The following is a 20,571-nucleotide window of genomic DNA, read 5'->3' as shown; positions in this document are numbered from 1 at the left end:
TGTAATATTCAAAATCTATTTTGATAAATAAAAGGGAATTTAATAGTTTATACTTATTCTATGATCTAAAATATAGCTTTGAAGATGACGAGGTTTAAATGAAAAGATTAAATATTAAATAGATATGAGAATTTTATTATAAATTATATATAATATTATTGACTCTTATCTCAAGGCGGATTTTCCAGACAACCAGAACACAAAGACACTTAACTAAATTGATGTGGTTAGGGCTACTTTTACAAATATAATTAAATCCTAGGTCGAGCCAACTAATCAATTATATGATCTTCTTTGATGATTGATGATTCTGACGTCTTCTTTCTAAATACCTACTCCTAACAGTAGACAAAGGGTCGTTTCTCCTCCTAGTTTTCAGGACATGTGCAATCCACTGGATTTCCTTGGATGGTAACATTAATTGTAGCACAACGGTTTTGAGTTTTTGCTTATGTTTTTCTTAATATATTTATTTTTCCTTAATTCTCCTCTTTTATTTTTTTTAAAATTTAGTCTAAATACAAGAATAATATAAAATAACAAAAGTTGATAAAATTTTAATCTATCATCTCAACATAACAGCAATTCACTAGACTTTGGAAGGATGCGCACCGCCATCTTGAATATTTTGAATGATGTATTGTTACTAAACATTTGACTGATCAAAATTGGTTAGCTTGCTTTTTGGTTTAATAAAACAAATCAACAAATATTAACGTTGATACATAAAATAAAATATAACTAAAACTATCTATATAACTTTTTATATAATAAAAAAAAAGAGAGAGAATATTACAATATATTACATTATTAATAGAATTGAGAAGTTCATTTATTGTAGTATCAAAATTTAACTGCATAACTATTAACAGACTGATATTACTTAAAAAACTAGAAACCTCTAAAAATTTACGTTGTTGTTGTTGCCCCAAGCTATAAAATTATATTCTTGTTTACAGAAGTATTTTTAAAATAGAATGATAACTGTTTTTGCATTCAGGCAGGGTCGGCAGGCATGCAAGCATCCCCACCTGGATGTGAAAAGCCCCGACATTATGAAGTTCATCAAGGATGAAGGGCCAATAGTCTGTAGCGAGGAAGAGGATTGGGTCAAATTGGTTGGAAGTAATGCAATCATAACTCAAGAAGCTAAGAAAAAGCATGGTGATATAGAATGTTCTTTTACAGGTCAGTACAGTTTTCATATTTTAAAAAAAATGTCATACCTTTTACAGTGTTTGCATAATATTAATCATTAGAGTAGAAGCATAATGAGCTATACATATAACAAGAGGTTATCATTAGATATGATGATGATCAGTATCGCAACAACTCATGTCAGATCAGTTGTTCATTCACTCTCATCTGTTATGATTCATTCCTACCATAATTAAGGAGGCCTAATTTTTAGAGGCTGCGTGTGCCCTGAGAAGATCTTTCAACACCAGGGTCAATACAAGGCTATTATAACAATATAAATAATTATTTGCCACAGTGTGACTCTAACTACCCCTAACCCAGACCCAGGAGTTTAGAGTCTAATGGCTTACCAATTGAGCTTCCCATTTTTCATATACATTTATATCTGCACCACTATAATCCATGAAAGGATAGGATAGCAGTACTTTGTAAGGAAGTACTGTTACTACACCAATGGTTGTGCAAGGAGGTGATCTGGTCAGAATCATGCTCGACAATATATTTTAATAATAAAAATAAAAAGAATTTTATGTAGTTTTTAACTTATTCTCATATCTAAGGTATAGTTTAGGTTCAAATGAAAAGTCTTATTATGAAACAGATAGGAGAATTTTATTTAAATTTTATAACATGATTGACTCTCAATCTTAGGGCGGGTTTTTAAGCAATCAGAACATACATTCAGCTACTAACGACACTGAATTAAATTATTTATTAGCTACCTTTACAAATCTGCTTCAATTCTATTTTGAGCAACACTAACCAATTACTCTATGTCTTCGACAAACAAACACTCACTAACTGTAACAAAACATTTTGTCTTTTTCGCCAAAATGCTATTTCTAATGGTCAATAGCTTCCAGTACCTCTCTTCTTCCAGCCGACGGACGTCCTCTCACTAGCCAATCCAAACCAAGAGTCCTTATTTCTTCTTGGGCGACTCTTCGATGTTTTCTTTTTCAGGATGTCCACCCTTGCTAGACAAAAGATGATGAGGACCTCCTCATCCAGGAATCATCATTCCCTGCCCGTGCCTAAGCAACGAATCCAACAAAAACCATGTTTTCTTCCTTCCCCTTCTCTAGGTGTTAGTTCTCAACTTCGATTGTAGCACTACGGTTTTTAGTTTTTTCTTATGATTTCCTTTATAAATAATTTTCTTTAATAATTATTCTTAATTTCTATTTAATTTACTGTAACTACAATTATGATGGGAATTTAAATCAAGTTTTTAAAATATTTGAATCTGCTCAACATGGCCGCGATTCAAAAAACTTTTCGCAAGACACGCTCCGCCATCTTCTTTGTTTAGAATAACAATTTTTCCACTCCATATATGACTGATCAAAATTGGTTAGCTTTCTTTTTGGTTTAACAAAGGCAAATGGACAATATTGAAATGTTGGTACATAAAATAAAAACATAAGTAAAGTTATTTATATATAAAAATAACTATTTACTCATAAAAGAAGATATTACAATATACACATGTATGTTGGTATTTAACAGGATCACAGGAACTAGTCTGACAAGTAGGCCTAGAGATCCTTTTTGCCAAGCCCTGGTGGCTACCTTTGAAATTGCCGCTGCATACTAATGCATAACAGTGAGAGTGTCAAGATTCATTTCTCGGTAATCGAACCCACCAGAGTGCTTTGGGACCCATGTGTTATTGTGTACTGTATTTTATATTTATATTTTATTTTTTATTATTTCTATTTTCTATAATTGTCTAATACCTTTTTGTTATTATTGTTTATTTATTCACTGAGGATCTTTATTTTCTTTAATTTACTTTGGTCATTGCTATAAAAATTTTCATATAATTATATTTAGCCATACCTTAGTTTATTTTTATTTCATGTTATCTATTCCCTTATTATGTTACTTTATTTTAGCCCTGAAAGTGATGAAGCCCTACAAAGTGGGACGAAATGTTGGCTCACATTAAGTAGTTTAATTACTATTTAAGTTATTTTTTATGTACCCGGACCATCTTCTTTTTATATATTTTTAAACATAATCAAACCTACTAAAGTACATAAAAAACTATTCCTATACAAAAGCTAAAAATAACACTTGCCCACTGTAACAGCCAGTGTACAGGTTCTAAAGGTTTGTGCGTGACAGTGTTCTTTTGGCCCTGCAATACATAGAAAGGTTGGTTACCTCTAGAGAAATCTCTCTCTGCCTCCTGTATGTCAGAAATGACCAAGAAGGGGGTCATAAAAAAAAAGATCTTTTCCTGATCAAGGGTATCCACTTTACAGAGAATTGGTGTACTCCAGGAAGGGTCCTGGACACACAGGATTGACTCATGGCTACAGTAACAGAATAAATAATTGTCTGCAACGAATTTGATCAGGGTCCTTGGAGTTAGTAGCACCTTACTCACTGAGCTAACCTATGCCCTATTTTTTTTAAATATTATGTAGAAATCTTTGATTCCAACTTGGAACCTTGGAATTAGTACCTTACTCACTGAGCAACCTTGATCCACAATTTTTGTTTTCATACTATTTAGAAATCGGAAATAAATGGAAAAAGTAAAAGAGGAAGACCAAGAAGTAGGTGGAAGGATGAAATGGTGAGAGAAGCGAGGAAGCTATGAATCCTTGATTAGGGGAGAGAGGCACAGAACAGGGAGAAATGGTAAAGGAAAAGATAACTGTGGAGTTCAAGTGTCACCATTACTTGTAATAATAAATGCTTCAGAATTGTTAATAACTATCCATATTACACTAGGATATTTCAAATGCACTCTGAATTAAATATTGGCACCGTACAAGATTACATATATAAACTGATGCATAATTTCAGTCTAACACAGTCTTCCAGTCTTGCCCCAACTCATTAAACCCTCTAATCACAGAAATAGGAAATTTTGCTAAAACTACAACCTGGGCCCTGTTTCATAATGAAGTACAAACTAATACTATTAGTCTTGTCAATTTAACTTAATACACAATTACACTGACTTGTACAATAGTAACTTGTACTTTAGTACTTTTAACTCCTGTAATATCACTAATAATCCACCCTATTATGAAAAAAATATAAGTATGAGTGTATTTACCACGTTGTTTCTATACTTGTACTATGAACTAATACTATTAATACTAATACTATTAACTTTCATTATGAAACAGGGCCCTGTAGATATAAACACAAAAGAACCAAACACATATTAATATAAATATAAATCAATGTATTTCATGTTACTCAATGATATGTATTTTATTCTATTCAATATTACATATTTCATTTTAATTCAATAATGTTCTGGTTTTTGTCCCTCCTTCGGTTTGTTTTACCAAAATGTAAAATAGAGTAATTATGTAAAAAAGAGATCTTTAATGGCGGGGAGTTAGTAGAAAACAAAAAAAATTACAAAGCGGTTCCAGAATAATGAGTGAGATCCTGAAGCCAATGCTATATCCCAATGAAGCCCCTAGAATAGCAAGCCATGTTACCAGAGTCCACTGTATTACTCAATGCTCCTGATACTTTGTTTCATTGCATCATTTCTAGTTCAGGGAGGTTTCAATCCAATTCTACCTCGGCTTATAATTAACAGAAATTCTCTCATTTTTTTCTATATATTATTTATATTCTTTTACACATGATAGATTTAAAATATATACTTAAATAATTTTATCATTCAGATTATTACTAATTATATATATATTATAATTATATATTACTAATTTTCAGATGTAATTAGGACCAATGACTTCACCAACCAAATTGGCTTGACGACAACTACCCATACGGAATATATCCTCGAAGCTAGTGATTTTGTGAGAGTGAGATGTTCTGGTGAAACTGGTAACAGGTATAATTATTAAATTAACACTATTTTTCTTTTCCTAACTGAAGGTATAGAATTTCGAAGAAAATATTTTTGGTGATAACAGGTGTCGAAAAACATTAGGCATGGATTCTTGTATTTTTTTCTTATTCTACACAATAAAACAAATCAATTATGTATTGTAATAATTTTAAAAATATTAAAAATAAAATAAGAAGAATTTAAATCGTTTTTAAACTTTTTTCAAATATAAGAGATACTTTGGGTTCAAATTAAGAACATTAATACCAAATGGATAATAGAATTATATTTAACTTTTATAATATAAAAAGACTCTATATCTCAGGGCAGGTTACTAGCAATCAGAAACAGGCATTTACTATAATTACAATTAATTAAATTTAAATCTATTTTTATGCATACAAAACTAACCAAGTTCACGATCGTTTCCTCGATTCCTTCGTTGATCCTTGGTGTCTTCTTTTTTCTTATTGTTCTTGTCTTAGCGTCCAAAATGGCTTCCTCTTGACAGAAATTGATGAGGACCTCCTCATCCTGAAGACATCATTTCTCTTTGGCGCCCCAGACACGAATAATCTCCTCCAAAACCAAAACCTGCCTTGAGGTTACATGTAAACATCGATTGTCGTACAACAGTTAGGGATTTTTCCAAATGATTTACTTTCTGAATATTATTCTGTAGCACTATTTCTTGATTTCTATTTTTCCTTTAATTTACTGTATTTTCAATTATGATGGGATGAGTTAAAATAGTTTTTTATGATATTTGAATCTGCTCAACATGGCCTTGATTCAACGCACCGCCATCTTGGTTTAGTTTTTGAATCACGAAGTTATTATAAACAATGAAACTTGGTTAGCTTGCTTTTTGGATAAACAAAACAAATGAATATTAAAATGATACATAAAATAAAATATATTAAAAACCCTTTATACATTAAAATATACTATTTACTCAAAAAGAGCATATTACAGTATAAAGGAATATCTTTGAAAGGAATATGGTCCGGGTGGAAGATATTCAAAGAATATCTTGTTTGAGACAGGTTTGTTTATTAGTCAAAACAAAAATATCCATATAGTCTCACACTTTTCTATTATCTTTAAATTCCTACATTTTACTGTTGATGTAGTAATAGAGTGAAATAGACATTATAAACTAAATAATAATAATAAGTGAAACTGTGATAATAGTAAGTTATGGACTAATGATAAAATTTGACAAAGGCATAATAGCCTGCAATAGTGTTTAAACCTATGTTAGCTGTGATAATAAATGGAATTTGACCGCATCTGGACCAAATTCCATTTATTGATACACATGGTCAATCAGCAATCTTTCAGTTAGCTTTGATAATATGAATAAGTTGGTAGATCTTTAAGAATGGCTGAAACGTAGGAGTTAAAAGATAATAAAAAACTGTTGAGACTGTAAGAATGTTTTTGTTACTAATAAGAAATCAAATATAATATAATTATCCCACTATCCTATAAAATGAGTATAATATTGAATCAATTTGGTTCCAACAGACATATGGTCGGTATTCAGGGAATAAAGTAGAAGTAATATTTAGGAGTAAAGTTGGGTAAAATATTCTTAGTTTTTCTTAATTTGTTGCTATTTTTTCTAACATATAAAGGCACAAAATCTAAAAGGGATTGATATGAGGTGGAACAGCAGATGTTTATTTTTCCAGCAGTTGTATTTGGATAAAATACATTTTATAAAATCAATGCCATACATTGTAAGAAAAAAATTCTAAAAAAAAAAATCCAGTCTGAAAATTTCTATTTTTTTTATTTATATGTAAATTTGTATTTAAGAGTTTTAAAATATGTTAAAAATGAATATTTTTTTAAAAAAGTTTTGTTCTACTTTTTAAAAATTATTTCAAGGCATCTACTACTTATGGGTCAAAATTGCCTTAATGTTCGAATTTTCAAATGATAGTGTTCTAATTCTAGACTTTGAGGCGTGGACAAGGACCTGAATTTATGGCCACTATTAAACTGAAATGAATAACTACTGCAATATGGGAACCTGTGGTAAAATTTGATTAAATAATATAGTAAAGTTTGAAGTGATTGAGTAACTCTAAAAGTTTAACAATAGTCTGGCTGTTATTCTGCAAAATGGAATGCAGGACTGCTGATAAAACATATAAAGAATTGAAGGAATCGTATGCTCACCATTCAGTTAAGTTGTGCTTGATGGCAAGTCGCGTTCTACACGTCTGGCATACAGAGGAAGAATTGCAGACTATAAGATAACCATAGGTCAGGTGTATATGACCTGTTTGAAGGCACCTCAAAATCACCTCTTCTCTGCTTACATTTCTAGTACATGATATCCAAGAGGGGATGTCCATTCTGATTTCCTTTAATTTATTATCAGTAACATTTGCCCACATGTTAATTCCAATTTAATTCTCGCTTCATAAGGGCAATGAAGTCATCAACAGGCATTCCCCGATATAGAATTCTTTCAGAAATCACCATGTTTGCTGTTTATTCCACAGCGCCCAGGGACCCAGGCAACAAACACTGAAAAACTGTTCCTGTTGTCTAACTTTAATGAATAATTGATGTTTTGGTTCAGCGTGTTTGTTGAAAAAATATTTCTTAAACTGGTCTATTTAACTGCAAGTATTTTGTAATTTTATATATAAATTATATGATCTGCAATATGTTTGCATATAAGTTCATATATAGTACATGTATACATAGTTTATAACACTAACAAAAAATTAATAACACAAACCAACTCCATTTGTTTGTGCTCCCCAGATAAAAAATAAATAAAGATTTGTATCTCGTTCCAGGTGGAGTAGTGTCTTGGCTGGAGTAAGACATGACCAAGACATTCTGGATCGTACCGGTTGGCACCTCTTACCCCCAACAGCATTGGGACTTAATGTATTAATGTTTGGTTTTGATTCCCTGTCAAAAAATACTTTCATAAGGAAGTTGCCAAATAGTTACAACTATCTGACAGAGACACTGAAGGTTAAAGTTCTTGAGGGTTACAATATCGTTGGTGATGGAACCCCTCAGGCTCTCATCCCAATTCTTACTGGTGAGCATTCTTTCTTATATTGATATATATATATCAGTAATTTTTATTATCATTAGGAATGTTTTAATATAGTCAAAATATGCATTTATTTTTAAATAAATATATAGAAGCAAATGAGAGAGGAAACAAAGAAATTGAAAATAACAGACAAGGACTGCCTAGAAAGAGAACATTACGGAAGGAAACTGAAATAAATAAATGTTCTTGAGGCAAATAAAGAAAAACAGAAGGGTACTGGATGGTCGGAAGAGAGGAAGCAAAGGCACGCAGAAATGATGAGAAGATACTGGGAGAGAAGAAGAGAGAAAGTGGGAAGGAAAAAGTAATGATATTCGTGTGGTCTTGAAAGGCCGTTCCGTGAAGAAAAAAAAATTTATATATATATAGAAGTATATAAAATAAAAAACACTTAGATGGGGAAATACTAATTAAAAAAGAATACAAATAAACAAAATATCATATAAAACTTATTAATTGGTTTAAATAAGGTTTCAAAAAATGACATTTAATTTCAATGGTTATTTTAATTCATCTGTGACACAAGCACCTTGGTGCTCAATACTAATGACGTGACTGAGAGAGAAGTACTGAGAGATCCTGGAATACTGCTATCCACATTTCGGTGGCAAGGTTTGATTCAGAGTTCTCTGGGCAGAATGTAAATATTGTATATAGCTCTGATTGTGTTAAAGATTTTATTTTAATTATTTACCTCAGTTGTTTTCGTATTTTCTGTAACATGCTTGCAGTCTGTTGGAGATAAACAGTATTTATACTTTTAATATTAGTATTATGTACTAATTCTTATATGTCATTGGTTTATAATACTAATTATTTACTAATTTGTGTAAACGTTTGAATTTTATATTCGAAATGGAAGGGCCAAAGATATAAATAATAACATGGCTTAAAAAAATTCGATAGCTGAAGATCTCTAAGATTCCTAAGGAAAAACTAAAATATTTACCAATAAATATTTACACAGATATAATTGGCATATATTACAATTATAAGAATAATAAAATCCTTTTTGTAGGTAAGACTGAGTTGGAATTACCTGATACCAGGAGGAGAATGGGATCAAAGGCTGTTCACGTGAATGTTTATCCTTTTGTTTGGAACAAGTTTAAAGAAAATGGTTATGTGACAGGTTAATAATAATTCATCTATTTAACATTTACTAAGAGTAAAGTTTTATTTTTATTAATTGTTTTTGCATTCATGTCTTCCTTTTTTTTTTAATATATAGTTATAACTTTTATACTATTACTTGTAATCTAAAATTGGTCCTTCTATATTAGCCTATATGGAAGATACTCCAGGGACTGGGATCTTCACCTATCGCTTGAAAGGTTTCAATGAGGTTCCTACGGACCATTACATGCGCCCATTTTACCTTGAAGCAGAACAGGATTATAGCAGATTCAAGAAGTATTGTATAGGTTCCATCCCGAGGCATAAGGTAACATTCCTATTTTATCTTTAATCTCCATTGCTATTTTATATAACTCTTTTAAGCAGCATAATTAATTGTTCAGATTCTGGTGCATTTTAAAAACTATTACCATTCAACCTTTTTGTAATTTCTTTGTTTAATCTAAATCTCTCAATTATTTTTTTAATGATCTTTTTTTTTTCTCTCTAAGCCCCATGGGTGCGTGGGGTTGATATTTACCCGGAAAAACGGGTTAAGGGTAGCTTCTTTTTCTGCATTGGTAATGCATTTGATTTGAAGAGTGGGCTGAGGAAATTAGATCTTTTGGAAAGGAGTAGTATTTTGTGTCAGTCTGATGGTGACGGGGCTCACCAGGTTTGTTGAGTCAGAATTAATTTAGTTAATTATCTTCAGTCTATACTGAGTCTGTTCATGTGGATCTGCTATCTTTGCGGCTGCCCTGTCGGTGTCAGATCCTGAATAGTGGGTTTGTGTAGTACTATGGGCTATAAAAAAATTTGATATGCCTCTTCGGGATGAATTCTGTCACTATCGGTAGGTCGAGTGTCATGTGTATGTGGTCCTACTTTGCTCTTTGTAGTGAAGTATATGTCACTATACGTCTGATCATACCGCTCTGAAACTGTTGGAGCTTCTTAGCTGTCGTTGGTGCTATGTTGATCAGCATAGATGCTCCGTACAGCAGGGATGGCCTCAGCACACTTTTGTAAATCATTAGTTTGAGGCAGAGAGAGAGATAACTAGAAGTTAACAGATGAGTTAGCCAGTTATACTTGGTCCTAACCAGCTTGATCTTCTTATTGCAGTGGACAGCCAGCATCAGGTGTCTGTCAAGGATGACATCTAGATGTACTATGCTGCCTGCTGGACTATTCTCGTACCCAGCTACCCTATATACTTTAGGAAGGGGACTCTTGTTCTTCTGAAAGCAGAAAATAATACACTTAGTCTTCTTGAGATTAACTGTAATATTCAGCCCTTCAAGTTTTTTTGGTTATTTCTGTACAAGTCTTCTCCGCCTGCCGTAGAGCTGTCTCTGCATTCATTGAACTACTGTTTATGGCTATATCGTGGCTACTAGACATAAGCCACTACAGTAGCCTTGTCATACTTGGCTCCAACAATTTCAGCCGTATATACTGAGAAAAGTATATACAGACCCATGGAGTACTCTACAGGTGAGTGGGACTTCTGTGGATGAGTGGGACTTCGCCAACTCAAACCCTTAATGAGCGGTGCTGCAGGAATGATCTCAATAGAGTGTAAAGAGTTGTTTTGTAGTGTTCTACATAGCAAACTATGGGACACTGAATCAAATGCTTCCGTGCAGTCTATTGAGATCTTAGCTATTGCCTTGTTCTTCGATATCTTCTTGCTTACTTCCGCCTGTAACTTATCATCGTGTAATATTTTATTTTTATTTGTAATATTAAGGTAGAAAACAAATTAAAATGGTGAGATAAAGATTTGAAATTTATTTATTTTTTCCTGCTTACACTATGTTGAAAAAAGATAATGCTGCTATCTGAACTACAGAATACATGTTAATTAGAGTCATACAATTTAAACAATGAGTACTACAATCAAATTAATAGCTGTATAATTTGTGAAATGGAGGTTGGTCCACCGTAAATATTTATAAAAAAAAAAAAAAAAAAAAGTTTTTCATATTTTAGACTAAGATTATCTCAAAATATCCTAACTATCTTGTAAAGAAACATTAGTTTTTTAAAATGATTTTAGTGACAAAAACATAAAAATAAATTACTATCTTTTTATAAAGAATTATTATTCTTATAAATTGTGATGGTGAAGTACTGTTTTAGGTCATGCTGGACCAAGCAAAACACATGTACAGAGTGTATAAGGACCGCCCAAAGTTTATTTTTGGATTCCACGGGGAGCTATCTCATGATTCTTACAATCTGATTGGAGCAGCGGACAACGATCTCAAAGAGTGGTTGGAGTGGTTTAAGTCTGAAGGCCACCTCAATAACACTCTGCTAATTCTCATGAGCGATCATGGCCACAGGTATATCCTATTGACATCTAATCCTTTTACTCCAATATCAGTTAGTCGTTACTTATTATGTCATTTAAACCTGTTGTGGTCATTAACAAGTTGAACGCAATGTTTTTGGATCACTTATCTAAACATTAATAGGGATAGAGGTACATGGCACAATTCCAGTAGATTGCAGTGCTTACAATCAAACTTTACTGGCAATGAGACCATTGAGCAATAGAAATAATTACTTGTTTGGGAACTGCTTTGGCACTATAGTAGTTTTGAAAACTTGTATTATTTATTTTCTCCTGTTACTGAATCTAATAAATACTTTAAAATTTATGTATTTTTATATTAATAATAAAAAGAAATGATTTGTTAGTTGACTGTGGATTATATAAGAGAAGAAGATAGTCAGGGTTATGGTCAGAGAATAACACAAATAAGTAAAAACTTATTTATTAGTGCCAATGTTTCGGCCACAATTTCAGACCTTCCTCAGGGCTAAAAATAAAAACAAGATAACATTCAAAATGATTAAATGGAAGTACATAATAAAAAGAAACATAAGAAGATAATATAGGCACATAAGTAGTATTGAAGAAAATGCATAATGTAATATTATAAGAGTATTAAAACTGTATATAATAATATACAGGGAAAATAATATTAATATTTTCTCTGTATATTATTATTAAGGAGAATAAAGGAAGAATAAAATAATATAAATATGAAAATCAACTAAATAAATACATGTACAAATTGAAAATTATTTAAAATTTAAGTAATATAAAAAATATAAAGAAATATGTGTAAGTGATTAATTAATTTTTTTTTTTTTGATATAGCCCTGTCTAGTCCATCGTATTTCCTGAAGTGTAGCATTGTCAATTCCGTATCGGTCTATTTCATCTAAGAGCAGTTTAGTTGCTCCGGGTCTATATAATGTCAAGATATTCCAAGATCCAAAGGTGTAGTCCAAAAGATGGGTGCTATGTTGTTTCCTTGTAGACAGTCCGGCTTCTATATGTTGAGGTTTCCTGATAATTTGGTTTAAGAGGAGCTGATTATCAGCCAGCTGCCCCCGAGTTAGGTGGAGGGGCTACGTCCTCGGAGCATCCTGACACGTCCCCCATCTAAGGCAGCTACCTAGGAAAGGTGACACTATAGTGTGTACTGTAGGGGTGACCTTGGTCGGTAATGTTAGGGTGAGTGTAGTGTGCTGTTCCCCCAACCTGGAGGGCCAGTGGCTCTCTGTGGAGTACCACAGAGAGTCACTGGTCATAGTAATGACCAGGCGATTCAAGGACCCTGCTTGGAGTGAGGAATTGGAGACCATCTGAACTTAACTGATTAAATTGGTGGAAGCTGCTTGAGGAGGCCATGACCCAGTAATGAGTTGTCGTGCCAATTGAAGAAGAAGAAGATTAATTAAATATTTAAGTAAAATATCAAAATTAAACAAGTAGATATAAAGTTATATGAGGTAAGAGTAATAAGTTATACAAATAACAGTAATTAGATATGGTGAACATAACTAATCAAGTGGGTGTGGGAGAAATAATAAGCAAAGAGAGGAAAATAGTAGAAAAGAATAAAATGTTAGCAATAATGTTAATAATAATAATATATTTAATTATTATTAATAAGGATGTTATATGATAACGCATTAATATTAATAAAAATGTTATATTATAATGTAATAATGTTAATAACATTAGCACACTACACTATGGTATTAGAGATTTTTTATGATCAAAAACATCATAAAACTGATTTTATACAACTGATATTATAAATAAATTCTATTGTACCTTTACTTATAGATCAACATCATGCAACAGATTTTGTACAACGGATAATATTATAAATCAATTTTATTGTAGAAGGTGAAGCCTCTCAATAATTTCCTTACTTAATGAACAGGTTTGCCGAGGTGAGAAATACTCAGCAGGGTAAGTTGGAGGAAAGATTACCGTGGTTCAGCTTTATTTTGCCACCGTGGTTCGAGACAGCTTATCCAATGGCTGCAGCCAATCTTCGCAATAACATCCATCGGTTGACTACACCATTTGATATTTATCCCACTCTTACTTCAGTGCTCGTCCCTCCTCCTTTCATTCAGGGAAACATCTCTCACAGGTCAATCTCGTTATTCCAAGAGGTAAGTAAGTAATAATTCAAGCTAGTAGTAAATAGAAGGTTATCAATCAAATTAGTGAAAGTTGAATAATATTCAATTAGGTTAAGCAAAATAAATTTGTTAAGCAGATTAAAGTTAAATAATATTCATTTTATAATTAGAGGGATGATATCTTTGATAACTAGATTATCTATAGCTATAAATTCATTATACGATTTAACAATCATCATAAATTATCTGCTAATTATTGTGTTTATATTGTAAAATTCAAGAATTATTAAAAGTAAATTTAAAAGTTTTTTACTGATTCTCATATCTAAAAGATAGTTTTGTAGATGACAAGGTCAAATAAAAAGATTGAATATTAAATAAATATGAGAATTTTTATTTTATTATATATAATATTATAGACTCTTAATCTCTGGGCGGGTTTCTAGGCAATCAGAACATAACTTTTTTACCAATAACACTTAATTAAATTAATATCTACCTTTACAAATGTATTTAATTTTAGGAAGAGCGAAACTAACCAATTTATACAATCTTCTATGATGACAGATGGTTTTCTTTGTCTTCTTTCTCAAAAAACTAACATTTGCTGTAAACAATCTTCCAGCGAACAAACACTGACTGTTAACTCCTCTAAAAGTTTTCACTCTTCACTGGCGATCCAAAACAAAGAGTCCCTAATTCTTCTTGGATGACTCTTCCATGTCTTCTTTTTTCAAGATGTCTACCCTTGAGCTAGACAAAAGATGATGAACTCCTGCCTGCTGGAAACATCATTCCCCGCCCGTGCCTAAGCAATGAATGATTCCAAAAACCTAGCTCTCTTCCTTCCCTTTCTATAGGTGTTCGTTCTCAACATTGATTGTAGCACTACAGTGTGTACATTGAGTTTTTTTCTATGATTTCTCTTATGAATAATTTTCTTTAATACTTATTCTTAACTTCTATTTTTTCTTACATGAATTGTAATTTCAATTATGATGGGAAGTTAAAATAAAGTTTTTAAAATATTTGAATCTGCTCAACATGGCCACGATTCAACGGACTTTTTGCAGGACACGCGCCGCCTATCTGGGCCATGAACGATATCTTTTGTGACTGCATTTTTTACTGAACAAAATTGGTTAGCTTGCTTTTTTTATTTAACACAACAAATAAACAATACCGAAACTACATACATAAAATAAAAACATAACTAAAATCATTTATATATTAAAATCAACTATTGATTAAAAAAGAGGATATAGTATACAATATAGTGCAAAGATTTTCTAGTTTCAACATTATAAGCAATAGATAATTTTCTTTATCTTGCGGTCAACTTATTGTGAACTGCTGGTCAAAAGTATTTGCATCACTTGAAATTTTCATGATAAAAGTCATTTTGAAACATTGAGTGGACTCTTCAAGTCACTGCACCCTCGACCATCTTCTTCTCATTTATATTATCCATGGTCAACTATCTTCTCATCATTATAATTTTATTTGTATTGGACTCTGCTAAAATTTTAGAAATAAAAATTTGAGTGATGTGATACTTTTGTTTAAGAGTTTATTAAACTTACTATACTGTTAAACTATTTATATGCTAGTGATAATTTTATTTGCATCTCTATCACAAATTTATTATATATAAAGCACTATTTTTTCACAAGGTGCCGAAGGAGCGGACTTGTGCCGATGCTTTCATCGAACCCCATTGGTGTGCCTGCCTTGATTGGGAGTCTGTGAGCTGTAATGATCCAGTCGTGCTGGGTGCCAGTCGACATCTCATCAGCGGCATCAACAAGTCAGTTAAATACTTGCTTTTATTTGAAACGAACAACATTGTTAAATAGAAAATTATATAATAATAATCAGAAGACCCGACATTGTTTCGTTATTGCTAGATTTAGAAATGTAGACAGATTAATTGAATACAATTGAAAGTTTGATATAAATTAATTCTCAGTTAAGGAATCTGCACAATAATATATAAAATGGATTGTAATTAAATTATTTTATCAATTGCTAATTTTATATAGAAAAGATAAATTTTATCTATTTATAAAATTTTCGGAAGAGAAGTATGTAAGTAAGCAAGAGACTTTAATGATAATGTTGATTACAGCTACAATTCTGAATATTCGGATGAATGCCAGACCCTACAGATGAAAGAAGTGCAATGGGCCGCTCGCCTTATTCCATCGACTGCTCTTCGCAGGTTCAAGTCGTCAAGAGATAGCGACGGGTTTGTGCCTGACCTGTCAGCAGACACTCAGATAACTAAGGTGACATACCAAGTGAAGGTTCTGGCTTCACCCGGTGGTGCTATCTTTGAAGCCTCTTTATCGTACGATCTGTCTCAAGAAGAATACTCCTTTAGGGTAAGTTCCTAAGTTTAATTGGGGCATTAGTTTGGAAAAGATGGTTTGTTCTGATATCTTGTTCTTATAAATTTTTCCGAATGATGTAACAACATTTTTATATAAATACGGTGTAAAAACAAATACATAAATGTGGTGTTGATGAAATTTTAAGGTGCTATTGAGATAATCGAGGATATAAAACTGGTTCTTCCTTCTATAATTTATTTATTACTATTTATCACAACAATTTAAATAGTGCCAATTACTGATGGATTCCATTCAAGCCTCTTGATCCACTCTTGCATTGACAAGATGAAATCAAAGACTATATCTCGGCTTGCTATGTCTCCTGAATAGTTTAAAAATTAATACAAATTTTTCTTATATCAAGATGTTGAGATGAAAAACACTTCTATTTATAAAATTATTACTATTCTGTATTTGTTTGTAAAACGTTTCGTGTTTACCTATCTTCAAGTACTAATATTCTTACAATTATAATAATTTTAAATTGTTACAATTTTTTATGTATATAATTAAAACCTTATAATCAATTTTACTTCATTTTGTTAAGTACATCTATTTATTTTTTAAATATTGTCATTTAGTTATATTAATTAAAATTTACAACATAACATTTGTTTAAACAATGTCGTTCGCTACTGATGCATTCATCTGTCCCTTCAGCACAAATCCATGTTGTTATTTTAGGTATTACCTCTTTGGTCATATCAATATGCCTTTGTACTGTTTGTCTAATTCCCTATAAATACCCCTATATTTTAATAAATTTTGCTATTTAAGTTGAATATTATAGTTTTGAATTTGATAGTTTTATTTTTAAATGTTTTTCACCAAATGTCTAATTTAAATGTGGACCTGAGATTTTTAAGGAACTTTAGAAGTTTTTAATATAATTTTTATCAAATTGGTTTAGAACAGGTTTGAAAGGGAATCCTTGCATTTAAGTTAGTAATTATACAGAACTTTATGGTAGCAGATTGGATCATGCCTCTCGATTCACTCCTGCATTGCAAACATGAGATCAAAGACTAATAATAATTTATTTATTTGTTTATGGGGCAACCTCCGTACTAATAGAGTTAGCCTCTAATACATAATTACATAATTATTGTAGTAGTTTTATAAAAATGGTGAATTAAAAATCATTGATATCAGCTAATAACGAACAGTATGCCCAAACTGAGATTATCTATATGAGTCAGATTGAAAAAACAAAACAAAAATGTCATTACTTATTCAATAAAATAAAAGAAACAAAAACTATACATTTTATTGTGAAGATAGGTATCCTGCTCTAAGTATAAGAATTTGTGTTACATATATAAAAAAAAGTTTAAGATCCAATTGTGATGGTACAGACAAAAATTCATACAACTGGATTTGGTTAATATAGCTTGGTTTCGGCATGTATCGGATTCGGTTCTCATGAGATGCGGGGCAGTTTGTTAAAAAATGGAAACAATCCTCCAATCATCAATCAAAGATTAACAATCAATCAAATAGGAGACTATATCTCCTGAAAATTAATAATCAAAATCAAAATTAATAAAATTCTTTTTACAACCAACTAATGGCATAACATACAATTCTTTAACACTTCGAACTTAGTTTCCACAAAACTATGGGATAGTCCACTACGTTTCTCTTAACACCTCATATAAATGAATTTTTCTTGCTAAAATAATAGAAATCAAGAATAGTTTTTAAAATTTTACTTTTTATCTAATTGTAAGAGAATATTTACAAATAATTGATTTTTGTTATCTTTCAACAGATTGAAGATGTCAGCAGAATCAACCAGTACGGAGCTCAGGCGAGTTGTGTAGAGCAATCACAGGAACAATTAAGAAAATTTTGCTTATGCAAAAACTAGATTCATCTGTGCTTAAAGCCTGCATAGGATTATTTATTTTTAATGGGTATTCCAGTGCCAAATTTATTATTTTTTGATCTCTTATTAGATAAGTGACTTGTACTAGGTTCTATGAAAAATTCACGAGTCAATTTAGTTGTTAACTAACATGAGAAATTAGGTTTTCTTTTCCATACCATGTACCGTCCGTTTCATATGGATTAGTAGTATTTGATCAAGTGTCCAGTTAAAAATCAAACTGAAATTACAAGAGCTAAGCTAAAAGTTTAAAACAGTTTTAGGTGAAAAAAACTTTCATTTAGAACACAATACTATTCTATATTTTTTGTATCACATTTACCTCATATTCATGTACTAATATTCCTATGTACAATTGAGGCAATTAATTTAATATTATAAAAAAAAGCGTTCTATATTTTGTATGTATACAATTAAAAGCTTATAATCTATTTTACCTCATTTTGTCAGTTACATCTATTTCTATTTTGAAATATTATCATGTCTACATATAATTTAAACTTTACTATATAACATTATTTAAACATTGTCTTTCACTACTGATGCATTCACTTGTTATGCATTGGTTTGTGCTAAAGGGGCAAGTGAATGCATCAGTAGTGAAAGACAATGTTTAAATAATGTTGTATAGTAAAGTTTAAATTATATGTAGACATGATAATATTTCAAAATAGAAATAGATGTGACTAACAAAATGAGGTAAAATAGATTATAAACTTTTAATTGTATACATACAAAATATAGAACACTTTTCTTTATAATATTAAATTAATTGTTGCTATGTACATGAATGTGGGATAAACCCGAAACTAGTACAAAAATATAGAATAGTATTAGTGTTCTAAATAGAATTTATTTTACTTCATCAAATTAACAAATAAACATTTAAAAAAGCATGCCCAAATTTAGCTCATCTGTATAAAGTTGAAAAACGTTCGTTCTGCTCTGGCAGATTTGTTCTGGAGAATGGAAGACTGGCAACATTGGTGCCAAACAAGAAAATGTCAGACTTCACAAATATTTTTATCTTTAATAGAGTTTTTATTATACTATTTTTAATTAATTAACCCCCAACCATCTTCTCCTCATATACTATTTTTAGGAGTTATGGCTCTTTAAAACCAAGTTCTCTAAAACTTATTTTTTAATTAATATAAAAGAATATTATTTAGCTGGACTATATTTCTGCCCTCTTTTTTGAGATATGTACACATGTATTGTTTATCTGGACTTATTAGCTCGGGGTTAATTTTTACTCCAATGACACAAACTTTTTATAAATTAACGACATTAATTCATTCAAATATTTTTTCTTAGTGGGTTTGAGTGATTGATCAGTATTATTTCAAAAAGCTGATTGAAGTGAACTGTTTTCTAAATTTTTTTGTAAAAGAGTAATTAGATTTTCATAATAGAAGATTGCTGATTGACCGTTTATAGTAATAAATGGAATATGGTCTGGGTATGGTCAAATGAAACTCAGTTTAGAATAAAATAGAAAATAATATTCAAATAGAATACTCAAATAGCTTCTTTTTTCTACGTTCTTCATTTCAGAAGCCCACTTTCCTGTCATGTCTTTTATTCTGGTTTTATTTTCTAAATTCTCACCCCATACTTAATTTAATTATATTTTATAGTTACTATCCTTTCTTTTTCTTTTATATTTATGTATCTTATTTTTACTTTATATTCATATATTACCAGCTTAAGTATACTTACAATAATTACTATATTATTAATTTTTCTATTATATGATTTACATACCTCTATATCCCTATTCATTTGGTATATTGTCTTTCTTTATTATTTATTGTATCCCATTCTTTTAACTTTATTTCTTCTGTGTTTTCCATTCGTGTACATTTATAAATTTTTTTGTTTGTTAAATATTTTTTTTCATTAAATATTTCTTATCATTTATTGTTTACCTAATTTTAATATTTTCTACACTATTTAGTTGAAAATTATTTTCAAATGTAACGTAACTGCCATCCCCACTCCTCCCAATACAAATGGTTCACTCTGACTTAGACTTTTGTCAAAACAGGTATGAATTCTGTCTTGTTCATTTTCTCCTTTTATTCTTGATTTTATTCTTATTCCCTTTTTCATCTCTTAGTTTGTACTTTCTTTTATATTTCTTCTTTTTATTTGTTACTATTTCTGTTTTCATCTATTGTTTATAACCTTTTATTTTTTTTATTTAATATTTACGTTTCATTGTATACCCTTGTAATTTTCCATTTTTTTTTTTTTTTTTTTTTTTATGTTAAGGGTTTGTATCTTTTTTAGCCCTGACAAAGCCCTGCAACATGGGGCGAAACCATGGCTCAATTAAAATAGTCATTACTATTTGAGTTTCATTTGACCGCACCTGGACCATATTCCATTTATTAAATTTTCATAATGTTTGAAACTATTAACTGATTCGAAAAAAACAAATAAAAGTTTCCATAAGTTTGATTATAGGTTATCTCTTAGATTAGTATGAATTTATTAGTGTTTTAGTTTTATGCCCCTGGGGAAAACATAGTTAATTTGACTTATTTTAGTTCACGACTAGGTTGTAAAATTTATATAG

The 20,571-nt window shown here is 30.8% G+C and overlaps 1 protein-coding gene across 2 annotated transcripts in view; it reads left to right on the top strand.

Moving 5' to 3' along the window:
- LOC106683916 (uncharacterized) overlaps positions 1 to 18,431 on the top strand; it is a 42,621-nt gene extending 24,190 nt beyond the window's left edge. For both annotated transcript variants that reach the window (XM_014425677.3, XM_014425678.2), the window contains exons 4-13: positions 1,001 to 1,188; positions 4,915 to 5,035; positions 7,855 to 8,108; positions 9,145 to 9,258; positions 9,410 to 9,570; positions 11,391 to 11,596; positions 13,499 to 13,736; positions 15,380 to 15,513; positions 15,835 to 16,090; positions 17,871 to 18,431. In XM_014425677.3, the coding sequence (XP_014281163.1) occupies positions 1,001 to 1,188; positions 4,915 to 5,035; positions 7,855 to 8,108; positions 9,145 to 9,258; positions 9,410 to 9,570; positions 11,391 to 11,596; positions 13,499 to 13,736; positions 15,380 to 15,513; positions 15,835 to 16,090; positions 17,871 to 17,969 (1,771 nt within the window). In that variant the 3' untranslated portion in view covers positions 17,970 to 18,431. The remainder of the gene's footprint in view (positions 1 to 1,000; positions 1,189 to 4,914; positions 5,036 to 7,854; positions 8,109 to 9,144; positions 9,259 to 9,409; positions 9,571 to 11,390; positions 11,597 to 13,498; positions 13,737 to 15,379; positions 15,514 to 15,834; positions 16,091 to 17,870) is intronic.
- The last annotated feature ends 2,140 nt before the right edge of the window (positions 18,432 to 20,571 follow it).

This window comes from Halyomorpha halys, unplaced genomic scaffold (assembly GCF_000696795.3).
Source record: "Halyomorpha halys isolate HHAL.00 unplaced genomic scaffold, Hhal_1.1 Scaffold527.1, whole genome shotgun sequence".
In the NCBI taxonomy this organism is placed as follows: Eukaryota; Metazoa; Arthropoda; class Insecta; order Hemiptera; family Pentatomidae; genus Halyomorpha; species Halyomorpha halys.
This window is presented reverse-complemented; position numbering and strand designations above follow the sequence as displayed.